The sequence below is a fragment of the Ascaphus truei genome, chromosome 10 (assembly GCF_040206685.1).
Source record: "Ascaphus truei isolate aAscTru1 chromosome 10, aAscTru1.hap1, whole genome shotgun sequence".
Taxonomy (NCBI): domain Eukaryota; kingdom Metazoa; phylum Chordata; class Amphibia; order Anura; family Ascaphidae; genus Ascaphus; species Ascaphus truei.
This window is the reverse complement of record NC_134492.1, coordinates 13520484-13540913: the sequence shown is the minus strand read 5'-3', so window position 1 is coordinate 13540913 and position 20430 is coordinate 13520484. Positions and strand designations below refer to the sequence as shown.

At 43.0% G+C, this 20430-nt stretch overlaps 1 protein-coding gene across 1 annotated transcript in view; it reads left to right on the top strand.

The window, feature by feature from the left end:
* The first annotated feature begins 764 nt into the window (after window positions 1-764).
* Window positions 765-20430, top strand: part of PDE4B (phosphodiesterase 4B) — a 239350-nt gene continuing 219684 nt past the window's right edge. Inside the window, exon 1 of the mRNA XM_075615891.1 lies at window positions 765-1508. Coding sequence (XP_075472006.1) covers window positions 1273-1508 — 236 coding nt within the window. The 5' untranslated portion in view covers window positions 765-1272. The remainder of the gene's footprint in view (window positions 1509-20430) is intronic.

The following is a 20430-nucleotide window of genomic DNA, read 5'->3' as shown; positions in this document are numbered from 1 at the left end:
GCCGCCAGATTGACAGCAGTTACAGGGGAGAGACACCGGGAGGATGCGGGAGACGCCGCCTCTGAAAGGTAAGAGCTAAATGTAAGAATGATATCTCCAGGTTAGCCTTCAGCAGAAGGTGGCGACCCTGGCAGCAATACAAGTTTAATTTATTGGGTTTTTTTTAATTACAGGATTGCAGCATGGGGTCTCCGGAGCTGAACTATGCAGCCTGTGAACTGTGTGCCTAACAAAATGGCGGTGCTTAAATGTCACGTGGACCAATAGGAAGCCGTGACGTCCTCCGGTGTGGCTTCCTATTGGCCCGTGTGACCTGGACATTTAAACTCATACCGAAATACCGGCACCCCCCAAGGGGGTAAGTATTTCTGAAAGCAGGGGATCCCCTGTAGCTGAAATTAACTCCGTTCCGCTCCGGAGACCCCCACTTCAATCCTTAATAAAATAAAAAACAATAAATGAAATCTGTCTGCCTGCTTCAGTCAGAGGCTCAGTCATTTTAATTGAGCAACCTGTGCTGAAGCAGGGATATCCATAAAACCTTGAGGACTGAGTTTGAGCACCACTGTGCTACAGCATATATCAGTGGTTTTTTTTAAAGTTTAATATATAATAACCTAATGCACAAGCGTTCTATTAAGCAGACAAAAGATCACCAGAGAAAAACCTTAGCTGTCACAAGCAATGCCATCCAATGATCATGCTGTAGGTGGAGCCGCTGCTGTTTGGATTAGGTATTGAAGTAGGAATTCTGAATGAAGACGCGTTTTCCTATCTAGGAGGCTGGTCACTGAGGCATGTACTGCATATTGCACTGAAGGGCATCATTTTAAAGAGGCATTTAAACATTTGTTTCCGGATCATTCACGCGATCATTGTTCTTTTTCTTGGCATTTTTGAAGCCAAAATATCTCTGAGCAAGGATGGGTGAGGAATTTCGATGAATATTGCATGAGCTTGTACACCCAGCTGAATGAATTCAGTAACTGTGTGTAGCTGGCAGACAAACCACATTCACAGCAGGCAACCCTGATACAGAAAGGACTTTGGCGCATTTTGAGACGAAAATCCAGACTGATGAAGCCCTTTTGTACGGCAGTGGCTTACCACTCGTTGCGGATCCTGATTGTGCATTAGGCAGGTTTGGCTCTCTGTGCTTCAGCCTTTTCAACTGCAGACCTACATTTCATTCTACAACCATTCCATTGGCAGCATTGGCTTTTCAGCGATGATGTTTTTTGCACAGTGAAATCGGGAAACGCCGCCTAAGATATGACAGCTAAAGATTCTTCTAACGAACTTGCTACTCCGGATTCCGATATTTACATCAGGACTTTTAAAGAGCATATGCATTTAGAACTTGAACTTCCCAGGCTCTCTGGGAAAAGAACCACGTCGCCAAAAATCTCTCCCCGCAGTTCTCCGAGGAACTCGCCATGCTTTTTTAGAAAGTTGCTAGTAAATAAGAGCATCCGTCAGCGTCGTCGCTTTACAGTGGCACATACGTGGTAAGACCTTTTTTTGTATGAAATAATTCTGCTTTTTATTAAGCGGTTGCATTTTTGTTGTTGTTGCAGAAAGATACATGGAGTCCCAGGCAATTTCTAATACATGTGTAATACTCTGAGACAACCCCGGGGGATAGGTGGGTGGTCAGGTGTGAGCTCGCACTTGTACAGCGCTTTTAATATTGGGTAATACGGTATTGCCTTGCTGAAGGTGACTAGATTTTTAGTTTATTGGCGTTTCTACTTTTTTTTTCATGTAAGTTCTTTCTTGATTGGTTTATGTATATATACATAATGGTCTAAGTCAGGGGATGGCCAACTCCAGTCCTCAAGGGCCACCAACAGGTCATGTTTTCAGGATATCACTGCTTCAGCACAGATGGCTCAATCAGTCATAGCTTCAGCACAGGTGGTTCAGTCTTTGACTGAGCCACTGATTGAGCCACCTGTACTGAAGCAAGGATATCCTGAAAACCTGACCTGTTGGTGGCCCTTGAGGACTGAAGGTGGCCAGTCCTGGTCTAAGTAGAGCTTCTGGCAGTTAGGTGTTTGTTTTATTCGAATGATTGGCAATGATGTATTAAATGTCATACAGTTCATTGCTGTTGATTGATATATTCTGCATTCATACAGTGACCCATTTTGCTGTAGTTCTGCAGAGGTCATTTCGTTTTTTCTTAATGCTAGTAATCTCTAATTCGAGGACATTGCAAATCAGTTCTTTAAAAGCCCATTACAACTTATTTTGTGACAGTTATATGTACTGTGTAATGCTTTATCTAGATAGCAAAATGTATACATGCATGAGGTTTTAAGAGAAAGGAGACAACAGTATATGTAACATATGATGGTGTACATTGATAATATAGCTCCCAGGGATAAGTCCGATTGAACCATATATCCGTTATTAGGGAGAAACAGACCTGCCTGTGTTACAGATTACGTATTTTGTCTTGTGTTGCTGAGAATATGTTTAGGGGTGTACCCTACAGCAAGTGTTAATACGCTTTAGCACTAAAACCGGAGGACTTAATGCTGATATGGGGTTTTTAACCCAATGCCATATTTTTTTTGTCATGTTTCTCCCTGCCTCTCTGTGAATTTTACAAGTAACCTCCTCTCCCCTCCTGCATCCCCACCCCCTGCACACTGCTGGTGGATGGATTGTCCTGTGTCTCACTGTCCCTTACCCCCCTGCACACTGCTGGTGGATGTATGGTCCCGTGTCTCACTGTCCCTTACCCCCTCTCCTCCCCTGCACACTGCTGAGGGATGGATGTATGGTCCTGTGTCTCACAGTCCCTTTCCCCCCTGCACACTGCTGGTGGATGGATTGTCCTGTGTCTCACTGTCCCTTTCCCCCCTGCACACTACTGATGGATGTAAGGTCCTGTGTCTCCCTGTCCCTTTCCCCCCTGCACACTGCTGATGGATGTATGGTCCCGTGTCTCACAGTCCCTTTCCCCCCTGCACACTGCTGATGGATGTATGGTCCCTTGTCTCACAGTCCCTTTCCCCCCTGCACACTGCTGGTGGATGTATGGTCCCGTGTCTCACTGTCCCTTTCCCCCCTGCACACTGCTGATGGATGTAAGGTCCCGTGTCTCACTGTCCCTTACCCCCCTGCACACTGCTGGTGGATGCATGGTCCTGTGTCTCACTGTCCCTTACCCCCCTGCACACTGCTGATGGATGGATGGTCCTTTGTCTCACTGTCCCTTTCATCCATTTACTGCCCTGTCTGTCTATTCCTTCCCTGCATCATCTTCCTTACAGTAGATGGCTATCTTTTTCTTTTTTTTTTTTACATCTGTGTTTAGCGCATTGAATTTTTGTAAATCAGTATCGCTGACCAGAGGCAGAGAGAGAACTCTCGAAAGCCTGTCTTATAGTATCAAATCTTAGTCCAAATAAAATAAGGTAATCACCTAATACTGAAGTACTCATTTACCCTGCACTATCGCAACTGGACTTACATGCCTGATTCTGTTTAATTCATCTACAGTAAGTACAAGTAGTGGTATACATGGGAATAAAGGAGAGATTGTGTACAAGGGATCTGAGATCAGAACAACTAGCCTACTACAGCATTTACTGCCTTGTAAACATCCCAAGACCTCATGTCAAGGTTAAAGTAGCACCTACAAACATGAGACAATGGAAACTGGTGATAGAGAATACACTCTGGTCTTAAGCCAGTAAAGAAACCTGATCTAAGGCAGGGGTGCTCAACTCAAGTTATCAAGCCCCCCACCCCACCTTAACAGGTCAGATTTTCAGGATATCCCAGCTTCAGCACAAGTGGCTCAATCAGAGGCTCAGCCGAAGACTGAGCCTCTGATTGAGCCATCTGTGCTGAAGCATGGACTGATTAAGCCACCTGTGCTAAAGCAGGGATATCCTGAAAACCTGACCTGTTGCTGTTGGGGCTTGAGGACTGGAGTTGAGCACCCCTGACTTAATGTAACATTAACCTAGCCTAATGCAACTTTAAGCCTACCCGTGTATCTTCGACTGGGTCTCTGATTGAGCCACCTTTGCTGAAGCAGGGACTAATTGAGCCACCTGTGCTGAAGCAGGAACTGATTGATCCACCTGTGCTGAAGCATGGACTAATTGATCCATCTGTGCTGAAGCAGGGACTGATTGATCCATCTGTTCTGAAGCAGGGACTGATTGAGCCATCTGAGCTGAAGCTGGGCTATCCTGAAATTATGACCTGTTTGGGGGGGGGGGGGGGGGCTTGAGAACAGGAAACCCAAGTAGTAGGTTTACTCTAACCTGAAGAGGATCCATGTTTAGAAAACCGGGGACACTTAAAAATACATGTATAACATACATATAATATACATACATGTATATACATTGTATATGATTAATACAAAATGTGCTTAAGTAGTGGTCTTGGGTAACACCTCTTTGGACATATCTCCAAACACACCACATAGGACAGACTCTGAATAGTGGGATGTTAGCGGAACGTCATAGACCAGATGTGACCAACTTCAGTCCTCAAGGGCCTCCAACAGGTCAGATTTTCCAGATATTCCTGCTTCAGCACAGGTGGCTCAGTCATTGAACCACCTGTGCCGAAGCAGTGATATCCTGAAAACCTGACCTGTTGGTGGCACTTGCGGACTGCAGTTTGCCACCCCTGTCATACACTTTGCCTTCCACATAACGAAAGGCTGGTCCTTATTTAGAAGCAGAAGACACAGTAGAAGGATATTATTTTGTGAGCATACAGGGTGCATGGAGATTATGTTTTTTTGTTTTTTAATGCGTGTTTTTACTTTTTCTGGTGTTTTCATTTTATTAAAAAAAATATATCTATGTTTATCAGTGTTAACAATGGGGGAAGACATTTGAATGTTGTGTTTATTGGTGCACTATGTTTTAAGCCCCAATCCTCCCCTTGCATTGTAATTGTCTCCAACCTGCGGCTGGGCTTCTGCAAGAGCAGGAATTCAACAGGAAATGACCCTTCATTTCTGTATTTTATTGGTTTTACCTGAAGAGCACGATATCCGTGTTCTTCCAGTGTTTCTTGCTTAAAACCTCAATCCTGAATCCCTATGTATATGATGCTAGATTAAACTTCAATTTCTTGATTTGGTTTATTTAAACATTAGTGTTTAATGAAAGTATGCTGTTTGGCAGACGACGCACACGTAGATTGGCAATAATGGACAATTCGTGCTCGAGTAAACAAAGATATTCTAGGAAAAATTATGGTTTTGGTCAAGAGCCTGGAAACTGCAGTCTAATTTTACAATTCTAAATAAATTCCAGAGAATCCCAAAGGAAGAATGCTACAGGAATGATTCTATACTATTAGCCCCCTTAGTGGAGAGAGCCCAGGGGTTGTCAAATCTGATAACCTTAAAGTAGCAAAACATGGAATCTAAGGGTACATAATAATGTACAGACTACATATTGGTCAGACTAGGTGGGCCCAGGGCCCCTTATCTGCTGTCTGTTTATCTATGTTTCTGGAAGCCAGCATAAAGATCAACGTGTGAGGTCTTAAGCAGGGGGTTGCTTGGAGAATTAAACAGTATTGGGAAAGATTGAAGGACTGGGCCATCTCTGAGGCTTGGACAACACCAATTAATTGCAGGGCATTTAATTAAGAGTCATTTACTGAAGGTGGAGATTGGTAGGATCAGGGTATATTTTGGAAATGTCTTGTTAAATGGTGATTGGTGCATGGAACAGCTTTGAAGGGATATATGCAAATACGCAAAAGCTTTACAAATAGGTGTAACAGAATGGAATCCAAAATAAGGTGCAGTAGGGCCCAATATTTTGCACAACGTACGTAAAGTAGTTATTTTAAGGGTGTCCTTTTCTGATGATACATTTTGTGTTTCAATATACACCACAGATTCTGTGCCATGAGAAATAGAATTGCTACAATGTGTCTACCTGGGAATGATATCGGAGTCGGGCTGTACTCTTCTGAATCTCAATCGATTTGCTTGTGTATACAACAGTTCACTAGACATTTGGAAATATTGTTTGTTCTCACCTTACATTGTAAAAGTTAAACAGTGCTCAATCTTTATAAATACGACTTTAACCCCTTGTTCAGAAACCACAATACTAGACTGGATCTATCCACCAGTAACACACATGTTAACATAAAGATGCACATTTCCATGCAACGCCTGCTAATAACGCTGCCACTGGTTTGATGGATTGCTCGGATTAAAACAGGAAAGATTTGAAAGTCATTAGGTGCTTTTACATGGAGGCAAAGAAATTCTGCAAATGATTTCAGTCACAAAAGGGTTAATAATGACCGTTTGTCTTCCTCAATGAGTTTGGGCTGAAGTAACATGACATGTCCTATTAGATGACATGCTCCACAATAACCTACTCACTGCTGAGCTTGTGAACTACATGCTGATGCTGTATATACAGGCATACCCCGGTTTAAGGAGAATCACTTTAAGTACACTCGCGAGTAAGGACATAGCGCCCAATAGGCAAACGGCAGCTCGCGCATGCGCCTGTCAGCACGTGCTGAACAGCAATACCGGCTCCCTACCTGTACCGAAGCTGTGCGCAAGCGGGGAGACTATAGAGCCTGTTACACATGTGTTATTTACATCAGTTATGCACGTACATGACGATTGCAGTACAGTACATGCATCGATAAGTGTGAAAAAGTAGTGCTTCACTTTAAGTACATTTTCGCTTTACATACATGCTCCGGACCCATTGCGTACGTTAATGCGGGATATGCCTGTGTGTGCTTTTTTGCATCAGCTATAGCTCTATAAACCCAAAATATATTCCCTCAAAAAATACTACCTTCAAATATATATATATATAATATATAAAAAATAAATAGATGATACCGTTCTGTGGCTAACGAAATGCTTTTATTTGTGCGAGCTTTCGAGATACACTGATCTCTTCTTCCGGCGATGATACAATGTAACATCATACAATGTAACATCGCCGGAAGAAGAGATCAGTGTATCTCGAAAGCTCGCACAAATAAAAGCATTTCGTTAGCCACAGAACGGTATCATCTATTTATTTTTTGATTATTGAAGCTCGGCTAACACGGTACTGATACCTCTACATGTGTGTGTATATATATATATATATATATATACACACACACACATACATACATTATATATATCTATATATATATATATATATATATATATATATATATATATATATATATATATATATATATATATATATATATATATATATATATATATATACACACATACATACATACATACTCTGGGAATGCAGTTTTACTAACAAACGGACAATTAGTATATTATATATATATATATTAACCATAATGCAAAACATGTTTATTTTCGCTCCGGTTACATTGTTATATAAAGGGCATTGCACAGGCGGCTTCCTCTCTACAATGCATCAGAAAATGATTTCTCTCTGAGCCGACATATATATACAGTATGTACAAAAATGGTCAAGACTAAAGTCACCTTGAGGGATCTGAAGGGAGATTATTGGCGGACTGCACATACTGTATGTACTCAGCAGTTCATTTGTTTTATTATAATGTTTTTAACACCTTGCTTTGTCTGACATTTCTGAGACTGTAACAATAGCCTTAAGCAATTGAGCGTCAGTCTATAGATTGCCCAAGAATATTAAATGTAACATTCCATACAAAGTAGATATGAATTTCCACAGCTATTTGTATATGATCTGCGATGACAGCTGTGAACTTTAAAGGGTTTTGTGGGTGGGTGGGATGGGTCTGAATTGTGATTATTTGATGGTAAACAAAATATACCAAGAGTGAATGTGTTGAGAGCAAAGGGACATTATATATATATTCATTTATTACTACATCTACAATGATACAGTGGCAGTTAAAGGCTGTCTCTGGGGTTATTTTTAGTCTTCTTGTCTGCCTTACATAGTTATTGAGTTGCTTGATGGGGAGTATTATTCCTATCCGAATACATATTGTTAAATTAACCTTTATTTGCTCAGTACCTTTGAAATTACCTTTCAACTCCCGTTAAAGAAAAGCGTTTTAAAGGGTCACATGCCTGAATGTCCAGAAACGAAACTGCTCTGGATGATGCTTAAATCTGCTGCCGTCCTTTTAATCTGTTTTAAAACATACCTTGTGTTGTTGGGATTTCCGCCCACCCAAGCTAGTCCTGCTCCCTCCTCTTATTCTTATCCAAAGTTATTCTGGAGAGATCTCTTAGTTTGAGACTATTCTTTCCTTTTTCTTTTAACATCAGCCCTTTCCTCTCTGAGACGTTATGTACAGTATATCTTTATTTATGTAGCGTCATCCCGGCACATCGCGCGTCACAGCAGTAATACACGTGAGACAATAATATAACACAACATTGGAATAAACGCTTCAGAAATTAAAGTAGCAATAGGAAAGGGAGTTCCTGATCCGAAGAGCTTGCAATCTAAGTTATGGTTAGAGGAACTGCGCGATTTAAATGTTTTCTAATGAGAACTGGAAAGACCGTTGCATAGGAATAAATTCTATATACTCAGAAGCAACTGTTTGGGCCGATTGCGATTGAAAATACTCACTGAAATTGGGGATATTCTGGAGCACACAGCCACTATTGCGTATATCGAATTTATCCCGTGATGCTATGCAAAGTGCTTTGATTTGCCACATTTGTTTTGTCAAGTATTGTTCCTCAAAGTAACTGGCACAGGAAATGACACCCATTGGGTGTGGTAACCTGTAAGGGTGCTTGGTGAAGCTGTGCACAGAGAGCGGTGCTGGTCTGGTGATAGAGAGAGGTGCATCGAGGGAGCTGGGCAGAGAGGTGCGAAGGGAGAGGGGCACAGAGATGCATGGTTGCATATTCTATGTCAGGGGTGCTCAACTCCAGTCCTCAACCCCCTGCCCAGCAGTTCAGGTTTTCAGGATATCCCTGCTTCAGCACAGGTGGCTCAATCAGTCCCTGCTTCAGCACAGGTGGCTCAGTCTTTGACTGAGCCACTTGTGCTGTAACTGGGATATCCTGAAAACCTGACCTGTTGGGGTGGGGGGGAGGGAGGGCTTGAGGGCTGGATTTGAGCCAGGCCCCCTGTTCTGTGAGGTACAGTGATATCCGTGGTGCCCGGTTTTTGCTGCAGCGTGCCACGCTCTGTGCTAATATTGTTTCCCTTAGAATACTGTTACAAATTGTAATATTAACCTTGGTTTTAGGATTGACGATTCTGCGCTCACTGATTTTCACGCCTTCCGGAGTGACCCCTCCTGCTTCTTCCCATAGCTTGCAGTGCTTGCTATGCTGCACAACGGACAGATCGCACTTGCAGAGATTAAGACATGCTGTTGTAGCCACTGAGGCTTTTCTTTCACATATATGATCTCTGGGTTAAATACATAGGTAACTTCTTTAGGGCTAGTGCGGTGACAGCAGATTGCAGACGCTTGCTCAGTAGATGTTGTTTTCAGTGGATTCTAATGACCTTTTGTTCTAATATTATTGGTTTCCTATCAACATTTGAAACCCCTTCCCTGTACATTCTGGTAGTACTATAAAAAAAAAGGAATGTACTAGTATTGTCAGAATTTACAGTAAGCGTTGACATCTGCAGCTTTGTGCACACAACGACCCTTCTACAATTAGGTTTATGGAAGCAATTTTTAATTTCATTGAGAGCTTTTCAAAATTCGGAGTGCCTTCTGTACCAAGATCTGTGGAAAGCCTTCTTTGTGAGCGATGCTTTCCGAAGTGCCTTCGTTCTGAGCTCCGAAATTGACGTTCAATGAGAATTATTAAGCTTTCCTGGAAGATTATTTTAAGAGGTGGTGCATTGTTTACCTTTTAGCAGAAAATAGCAGGCAATAATAAGTAATCCGCTGAAAACAGCAGGGAATTGGAAGCAGTCTGCGGATAAGGTGACAAGCTGTACACTACACCATTCATTAAGCAATCTGGAATATAATACATTTACATCTTAAATGTTTACACCTAAGCATCGTTTTTCTCGGTGGCAATTATAATTGTGCGAGCGCGTGGTGTGTGCACCCTGGAATTCATTAATAAAGAACACTTTTACAACTTGTCTGGAAAGTAGTGCTTTTATCCTAGCATTGTCTTCATTTGGAGGAAGACATTAATTTTGGGATATTTCAGGCTTTAAAAAGCTGGCAGCCGTTAAGACCGTACATGGAGCCCCATTGTGTGTTTCATCCACCAAGAAGTGGCTGTAAATCCATTTATATGGTCACTTCTGCTGCCACAAACCGTCACACAATTAATCAGGGTGATTGTGTATACATTATATCACTTTAAAGGTGACTATAGCTTATTATTTATTTTTTGCTGCCTGCATATCTTACTGCCCTTAAAATTGACTTATGGGCATGCTTTATTTCTTATACTAATAACAGGTCATTTTAAGCCTGGTGTTCTGCAGACTGCTTCTATTTTTTTGTTTGTACTCCATTGATCAGACCACTGTTGTTATAAAAAGGTGTCTTAGATGTTTTTGCAATTGTATCACCCAAAATTAACCCATAATGTAAAAAAAAGAGAAGCCGAGAAAATCTGTGTAAGACTCCGGCCACCTTGGCACGCGCGACGGAGAGGCTGGCGTCGCTCGTGGCCTTCACCTGAGCGATCTGAGGACTCCAGATCACTCGCGTGGTGGGGGGCGTGGCGGGGCCATGACGTCACGCAGCTGGTTCACCCTCATTGGCTGAACCGCCGCCGTGACGTCACCATCGCTCGGCCGCCGCGCCAAAAGTCACATTTCTTGACTTTTCAAAATGTGGTCATGCCCTCGCGCTTTGCACGTGCGCGATGGCGCACTGACTGGGGCCGGCCCCATTGAGGACCGTCTTTGTTCGCGTTGCGCACGCCATCACAAGCGTGGTCGCATTCACTGGGTTCAAGGCCTAAGGCTTCTTCTTAAGTTATTAATTTTACATAATAGATTACAATTATCTGAAGTTGGATAAAATACCATAATGTAGATGTTGATTGATTATAGCGCATACATAATCTGTTTGTGTGGCTAATAGAAAAGGGCAATAAATGCACCCAAAGTGAGGAAAATAATTGTCTATCCGTCAATCATGAATATAAGAACCTTTTCATTTTATGAACAAACATGCCATACAGTAAATGTATTTACCGATTAACAAGTAGTTAAAGGGCATCACTATGAATTGTTCATGGCTGTAAGATCTACCCGCTCCCTATTTGTGGCACTAGTTGAGATTTGATATTTGCTCAGATAACATATTACCTTATGACCTTTCCTGTTTCTGTCAAGTTACTTTGATATGATGGCCCACGTGTTCTTATCAGAAAATTATTTGGAAAGCATTGTACTGACATGAGTTTTCAGTGATTGAAAACATGTCTTTTGTTCTCTCTGCTATTTTTCTGTGAACATCTCCGGCAAAAGGGCAACCAAATGTTATGTTTATTAATGTAGTTTGAGTGGCCATTCCCAGGCTGATCGTACTCTTGTGTACAATAAACCAGGATTTCTTCCTTTATTACATTTGTCAAATTTAGAGCAATTTAAACATATTCTTAAAACACAATAGAAGCTATGAATTAACCAACAATATTTCTTTTTAATATACTATGAGAAGGTAAATCTGTTTGTTTCCAGATTAGGTCTTCTTTATGAAAAGAGAGCCTTACTTTTTGGAGATCAGATCCCCAGCGCGTCTGGTGACCCAGGGCGAAAATAATACGCCCTCCAGCTATATCCAGAAGATGTTTGGAGTGCATAGACTATTCTCAACAGGTCTGTGCATTCCGATGGGTCCAAAACCAGATGTAGCCAATGGCCCCATCTGTTTTTACCTAAGCGTATATTATTTACAATCAAATATTATTTACTATGTAACTATATATATATTATGAAGACCAGTGTGGAGTGAAAGATAAATAATGATGAGAAGATAGACATATTTATATAACTACAGTATATGTGCAATTAAATAAAAGATATGAGCGAGATGTGGGGTGAAAGTAGGACAGAATAGTCAAGTGAGATGTGAAGACTGAACCCAAACAGGTAGTAAAAGTTAATGAAATGTGGAAGAGGAACTCATGGAATTGGAGAGGATAGAGACCAGAGAGGAGAGGATAGAGACCAGAGAGGAGAGGAGAGAGACCAGAGAGGAGAGGAGAGAGACCGGGGAGGAGAGAGACCAGAGAGGAGAGGAGAGAGACCAGAGAGGAGAGGAGAGAGACCAGAGAGGAGAGGAGAGAGACCAGAGAGGAGAGGAGAGAGACCAGAAAGGAGAGGATAGAGACCAGAAAGGAGAGGATAGAGAGGGGAGGATAGAGACTAGAGAGGAGAGGATAGAGACTAGAGAGGAGAGGAGAGAGGAGAGGATGGAGACTAGAGAGGAGAGGAAAGAGACTAGAGAGGAGAGGAAAGAGACTAGAGAGGAGAGGAAAGAGACTAGAGAGGATAGTTGACTAGAGAGGAGAGGATAGAGAGGATAGAGAGGATAGAGACTAGGGAGGAGAGGATAGAGAGGAGAGGATAGAGACTAGAGAGGAGAGGATAGAGAGGATAGAGACCAGAGAGGAGAGGAGAGGAGAGAGACCAGAGAGGAGAGGAGAGAGACCGGAGAGGAGAGGAGAGAGACCAGAGAGGAGAGGAGAGAGACCAGAGAGGAGAGGAGAGAGACCAGAGAGGAGAGGAGAGGAGAGAGACCAGAGAGGAGAGGAGAGAGACCAGAGAGGAGAGGATAGAGACCAGAAAGGAGAGGATAGAGAGGGGAGGATAGAGACTAGAGAGGAGAGGATAGAGACTAGAGAGGAGAGGATAGAGACTAGAGAGGAGAGGAAAGAGACTAGAGAGGATAGTTGACTAGAGAGGAGAGGATAGAGAGGATAGAGAGGATAGAGACTAGGGAGGAGAGGATAGAGAGGAGAGGATAGAGACTAGAGAGGAGAGGATAGAGAGGATAGAGACTAGGGAGGAGAGGGAGGAGAGGAGAGGATAGAGATTAGAGAGGAGAGGAGAGGATAGAGAGGAGAGGATAGAGATTAGAGAGGAGAGGAGATATGGTATGAAAAGAATACATAAGAAAGGTAAAGACGATAATGGAAAGGACCCTAAAATAAGTAGCATGTGTTGTTTATCCCATGATATTTGTTACTATGAATCTCAAATGCTAATTTGCAATATAATGTGTAACCCTGCTCACTTAATGTAACTATGTATTTGTCATCATAACTTCGTGCCCAGGTCATACTTGAAAACGAGAGGTAACTCTCCATGTATTACTTCCTGATAAAACATTGTATAAAAAAATAAATAATAAATGCTAGTAAACATGCTCATTTAAAATGACTGAAGGATGTCAGTTGTTATAAAAAGGTGTCTTAGACATTTTTGCAATTGTATCACCCAAAATTAACCCATAATGTAAAAAAAAGAGATTGCTAGAGATTAGAGAGGAGAGGAGATATGGTATGAAAAGAATACATAAGTAAGGTAAAGACGATAATGGAAAGGAATGTATGAACATTAGAATGGGAAGGGAAGGTGTAGATCAGAGGTTCTCAAGCTTATCCTAATTGTGGATCACTTTTATCTTCATGATCATGGAGAGGAAGTCGGGGAGTGCACAAATACTTTTTAGGTGGGGGTGCTGTACATACTAAATCCGCAGCATACATTACCATTATGTAAAAATGTATAAACCTGGTGGGGGGCTGTAGCACCATCTGCACCAAGGGCCGCCGACAGATTTCCTGGGGCACAGGACTAGAACTTCACCCCCCTCGGTGTCGGCAGCGTTGGGAGCCCTCCCCTTTCACACCTATTTCTCTTCCCCCTTTGTCTCTCACTCTTCCCCTCTCTTCTCCTCCTGAACTAACACTCTATTGCCCCCTCTCACTCAATCCTCTCTTTCCTCACACTCATTTCCCCCTCTTCCCCTGGCCACACACACAATTCCCCCCAATACACACACAAGGCCCCCTCCCAATACACACACAATGCCCCCTCCCAATACACACACCACTACACCCCCCAGATACAGATACTACACCCCCCAGACGCAAACACACCCCTACCAGATGCAAACACCATCACCCCCACCAGATACAAATTACCTCCCCCAATACAATTACCCCCCCCCACACACACACACACACACAAATACAAACACTGTGCATTTTTGAACTTCTGCTCAATAAAAGAAGAAACTCTCTTTTTTTCACACATGCTCGAGTAACATATGTTTGAGTGCAACAGATTTATTACGCCTTGCAAAAGAATTCTATTAACAGGAGTCGCAAATTGAAATATTTGTAACTAGCTGATATACCCGGCGTTGCCCGGGCGTGGAAGGGCAGGGGGCATGGAGTGGAAGGGCGGGGGGGGGGAGGGGCTTGGAAGGGCAGGGGGGGGGCAAGAGGCGTGGAAGGGCGGGAGGGCAAAGGGCAGGGAGGGGCGGGGGGGCAAAGGTCAGGGAGGGGTGGGGGGGCAAAGGGCAGGGAGGGGCGGGTGGGCAAAGGGCAGGGGGAGTCAGGGACGCATTAAATAACCCATTCCCCTGCGTTTACTCACCTTGCACACGGCCGCGCTCCTCCTCTTCCTCAGGGTACCGGCCGCCCTCCTTCTCCACCTCGGCTCCTCAGCAGAGAGGCTGAGACGCTCCGGTGAGGAGGTGGTGTGCCTTTCGCGGGGAGAGGCGGAGACAGCCGGAGGAGCGCCCTCGGGGACGGGGAGCAGCCTGTGTGAGGGGAGATCCGCACAGTGCACAGTGCGTGCTCTGTGTGTCTGGGTGGGGGGGGGGGTGAGCGGGTGGGGGGTGAGGGAGACCCGGGGAGAGGAGGAGGTGCGCGCGGGTCCCGATGAGCGCCGCGCACTGCGGCTGTGATGAGTTGGATTGCAGGCTGATGTTCGGGGAGGAAGCGGCGGAGCCTCCGGGACCGGCGGGTAAGAGACCGGGAGATGTGCTGCTAACATTGTGAGCCCCACCCCCCAGGTTATACATGCTGCTAATGTATGTAACACCCCCCCCCCCGTACCCCTAAGTAAGTGTGTGTGTGTGTGTTGGACCTTTGGCCCGTCACTCCGCCTCAGGCCAATGAGAGGTGTGCGGGGGCGGGCCGGGCCAAGGGAGCAATCTCATTGGCCTGAGGGACACAGGCCAGGCAGACAGACATACAGTGCTTTCAGAAATATATAGTAAAGATTAAGGTGGACTTGTGCTGACTTGTGTGATTTTATATGTATTGGGGAGGTGGGAGTATATTTCTTATGTATTGGGGAGGTGGGGGTATTTTTTATATGTATTCGTGGGGCATGGGGGTATTTTTTTATATGTATTCTGGGGAGGTATTTTTTATATGTAGTGGGGGGGGGGGTCGCATCTTTTACCATTGTGTCCAGTAGTTTTGAACAAGCCACACAAATACAATTCCCCACCCCCCTCCACACAAAATATAACCGCCCCTCCACACAAAATATAACCACCCCTCCACACAAATACAATTCCCCCCCCCCTCCACACAAATACAAATCCTCACCCACCCCCACCTACCTCTGGTTTCCGCCGCCAGGTCCCGGCTCTCCCCAGCTGCTGCCTCCTCTTCCCACGCCAGGCCTTTCTCTCCCGCCGGTGCATGCCGGAAGCTGGTCCTGACTTCCGGCAGGGAAACAGGTCCGACGTGGGAAGAGGAGGCAGCAGCTGGGGAGAGCTGGAGTCACCGGGCCCGGGACACTTGTCTTGGCTCTTCCCTCCCGCCCCTTCCCCCGCCCCATCCTATCAGTGACCCTGCCCAGAACTATCGTCCTAGCCCTCATGGAAGGACTAAGCGTACTGATTATAATCACCAGTATAATAATAAATACAAATATTATAGAGGTTACATTTGAATAGCAGCCTGGAACAACGGAAATTCAGCACTGGTCTACAGAGAGAGAAAGACTGTCCGGTTGCAGGAGACGGCTTGCAGGAATTAATTTTCAGGGGCTTTAAAGTCTGCCAGCAAAGTCAGTGGGAACCATCATTTCTGATCCACTGGAATACAAGACATGACTGCTCTAAAAATGAGATAGCCAGGAGCGTAAAATGTGTTGAAAGAGTGAGAGATGAGAGGTGCAATAGACGGGGTGAAAGATAAAAAGGGAAAGCCAATTGGGAAGAGGCACAAAGAGATGATGAAGGAAGACAGCGTAAGAGAGCATTCAAAGGTTGAAAAGGTAACAGGATATAAAGTGATTTTAGAGGTTAGGTATATAGTTATTTTAGTGTTAAAAACCGGGTAGTATCACTAGTTATGGATAACATTTCCAAAATCTGAGATGAATGGAAAATTCAGGCAAAGAAAATAAAGGAAGAGAGACTTCCTACCAAACAGACTGTAATTAGACAGATAATGTAATAGTTGGTGAGAGAATGTACAGTATCCAGCTCATTTCATTACCTTTTAGGTTTAGTTCGATCACCTCCAGATTATACATAGGAGTCCATGCTCCAGATATAAAGGGAACCCATGATCATTTCCTTTACCTGAGAATGTCATAGTAACCTTCTTCTATGTAACCCTAATTGGCAGATGCCAATCAGCATGGACTGGTATTGTGCTGATTGCACCATTGTGACCATTATGTATGGCTTTGTGGTTCTCATAGCAACAAGCCATCAAATTGCTGAACTTATTGCAGGAGTATTATTTATCACAGTGCTGCTTGTATAAGGGTTGTTTCGTGTCTGTGTGCTTTATGAGTTTATCTAGAGCAGTGTTTTTCAACTGGGATTCCTAGGAGCCATTGGGTTCCCTGGGCATCCCTAAAGGATTGCCTGCAATTTTTAGGGCTTTTGAAAATTGTACCAAATACCGACGAATTTACAATGTATCTGATCTCAGACGCGCTATTAGAGAGGGTCGGGGTTCGTTACAATGCATCTGATCTCAGATGTGCTATTAGAGAGGGTTGGGGTTCCTTACAATGCATCTGATCTCAGACGTGCTATTAGAGAGGGTTGGAGTTCCACAGTATTTCGCAATATAATTATAGGGTTCCTTAACAAACAAAAAAAAGATTAAACACCACTGATCTAGACATCTCCCATTAAATGCAACAAAACGATATAGGTATTTATTAATCTCCCTATTTCTTTTTTTAAAGTAGAAACCAACCTTATTTTGCATTCTTCTATGCAGAAAAGTAATAAGCAACTGACACGACTGAATGTAGAAAACACATTTTCCTCACGAGATCCTTTTACAATGTGCTGCATCCCACGGCTTTATAGCAACACATGGTCCACATATTTCACAGGCATTGGAATGACTGAAGTTGGAATGATCTGAAAAAAGAAATCGATCAAAAAAAAATGTCTTTGGTGGCAGATTTATTATATTAGTTGCGTAGTGATTCTAGGTTGATGCAGACTAGATCTTGTGTAGGGATCCTCTCTACGGCATCATGTTAAATATTTCAATTAGTAACGGATCACTGTGAGGAAGGGGTATTGGCCCCCGAAACGTTGTGCGTTTTTGAACTTCTGCTCAATAAAAGAAGAAACTCTTTTTTTTCCCACACATGCTCGAGTAACATATCTTTATTTGAATGCAAAAGATTTATTACAACGCAAAAGAATTCCATCAACAGGAGTCGCAAATTGAAATATTTGTAATTTTGTAACAAAGGAACACTACCGGCACCTCTAAAAAAATATTAAATAACCTGGTGAATATGTGACCAAGTACAGAGTCCAGTCATTTGAATCAAAACAGTCCTGAGGGAGGGGTTGATAGAAGTCTCACAAATAAGACAAACATACAAGAACGACAAGGAAAACAAGAAAAAAGATCATAGTGTAACCCTAAAATATAACATAAAATTACAGACACATAAAAAGAATGGCTGGATCGTTAATGCATTTAATAAAATGACAAAATATAAAATATAAAATGACAATCAATTGTCCATAAAGCTGGGAACAAGAACATCCGGTAGGTTAAAACTGAAATCCTACTTACAGCAAAGCTGATATATAAAGGCCCATAGAACACTCTCTTATAGCTCCATGAAGGGAAACTTCCACGAGGAACGCCACAACAGACCTCTGAAGCTCCGTGCCACTGGGGGACACCGCCGCCATGATCACAGACCCGCTGATGACGTCACCGGTAGCGCCGATGCGCAGATAAGGTCCTGGGAGCTGATTAGGCTCCTGGCGCTCAAAAGGAGAGGTTCTTAGAGCTAGCATGCTCTGTGGGAAGGAGAGGTTCGAGTCCACAGGCTAGATAGAACAACCCTACGCGTTTCGTAACGGTCACTTTGTCAAGGGCATGATGGGTAATGGAACATGAGAACATATATATACACATCACTAATTACAACCAATAATAGAATAATTGCATGTTATAAAATGAAAAAAAAAACAGAAAAAGCCATTCTTAATAATGAATGAATATGCTCAAATAAATGAAGCAAAAGAAAGAAAACAGAACATATGAGAAACAAATAACCCAATAAACAAATCAAACACAATAAAAAAGACTTCATAAAACACATCAGGGCTTGTTTATTTGATTTATTGTGTTTGATTTGTTTATTGGGTTATTTGTTTCTCATATGTTCTGTTTTCTTTCTTTTGTTCTCATGTTCCATTACCCATCATGCCCCTGACGTATTCTGTTTTTCGAGCTCTGCCATCATTGTGGGGGTACTGTATAACCCAAGAGATATTCTGTCATGCACTGTATGTGTTAAAAGCTTATTTTGCCTTTTTTTTTCACATTTTCTGCTGCTTCCGATTGCTCTTACTGCATTATGTGCAACATATTCATCAATTGCAATGGTTAAAACATTGCTATAATTTGGACCTACTGTATGCTTTTGGAGTTGGTTTTAATTCCTTAGTACAATTGACATTCCATCCTCCCAGTAAAAGGACGTCAGTGCATGTGTCAGTACAAGTTGTAAGTTTGTCTTTGAGATTCTGCCAGGCTATGCCTTTGGCTTTCATAGCTACGTCACATTACATTTGTAAAACGCAGCACAAATATTTGTATACAGCACTTTCCTCGCAGACGCCCCAGTTGTGTCTGTAGAACATTACGCAACTTCATTCAACGTTCTATCAACAACATAATCAGTTTGTGTATTAATTGGTAAGCCTGACTGACTTTGTTACTTGGCTGAGATCTTCTAGTTAAAATGATTGTGTGGAGCACAAAACATTGTTATGCTGTATGTAGCAATTGACCCTCTGACTTCACCCTTCAAACCCACCACTCAGAAATGAAAACCTCTATCAATTAAATAATTAATCAAGATGGGCACATATAATGCACTCCTAAAATACCAGTAGACTAAAAAATATAAAGGACATGCCAAGTAAAATAGCCAGCAGTGTTCATTATGACATCATTAAACTATATAGATTTAACCGCTGTGTGCTTGCAACTTCTTTGCTGACTGCTGTGTTTGGTGTAAGTGAATGTATTACATGTAAACACATTTATTTCAGGAGAGACCTGACAGCGCTTTATTTAATGGCCAAGATCAGGGGTGCGCCGAGTTTCTGAGCTGCGCCTCTCATGTGCGCCAGCCCCAGCACTCGCGCCCCACCCGCCCCCTCTTTCCTGTGATCCAGCGTCAAATGACGCAGTGGGTCATGTGACATGCGTAACCATGGCGACGCGCAAGTCATGCCATGGCGACGTCCACAAGCTTACTGAATCCCGGTAAGTTGAGGTTGCAGAGGCCTCGCGCGGTCCCCCGGCATTTAACTTAAATGCCTCGGGGAAGAGAACGGGGCCCCTGCAACTGCCGCACCCCTCAAAAAAAATCCCGCGCCCCGCAGTTTGCGCACCTCTGGCCTAGATTTACTAAAGGTCAATATTACAGCATTGTTGTTTTGTTTTTAACGGGATCGCAGCGCGTTTTAGGGGGAAATGTTGCATTCTTTACGAAGAATTCCGTATTCATTAGTGGGTTGCGATATTTCATCTCATTCGCATACATCAAAAAAGCGTTGGCTCAGTGTTAAATAACACTAGCGATACAAATAAACGTGAACTCATAGAAATCTGCATTAATCAGCACGAAAGATGCAATTGTGTGGGGGTGAGGAATATCAAACTTTTCTACCATAGAGGTATGTAGTAGGCCTTTTAACATAGCCATATGGCAGAAAATAATTTAACCCCTGTGATGCTTGAGGCTACCAATACATACATTGCAAAGGAATACCTTTAGGCACCAAAGGGGTTAACTTACAACATAAACACCCTACAAATAAAACACAAAAAGCATAACATCCATATTTGCCTTTCAGAGCCTAAGTGGCCAACTACTCATGGGTTGACTATGGCTAGCTGGTCACTGGGGGTTCCTAAGGGGTTAATATATTTATTTCAGCATTTGTTAGTATTATGTATTTTTATCATCCATTCTAGGTTGG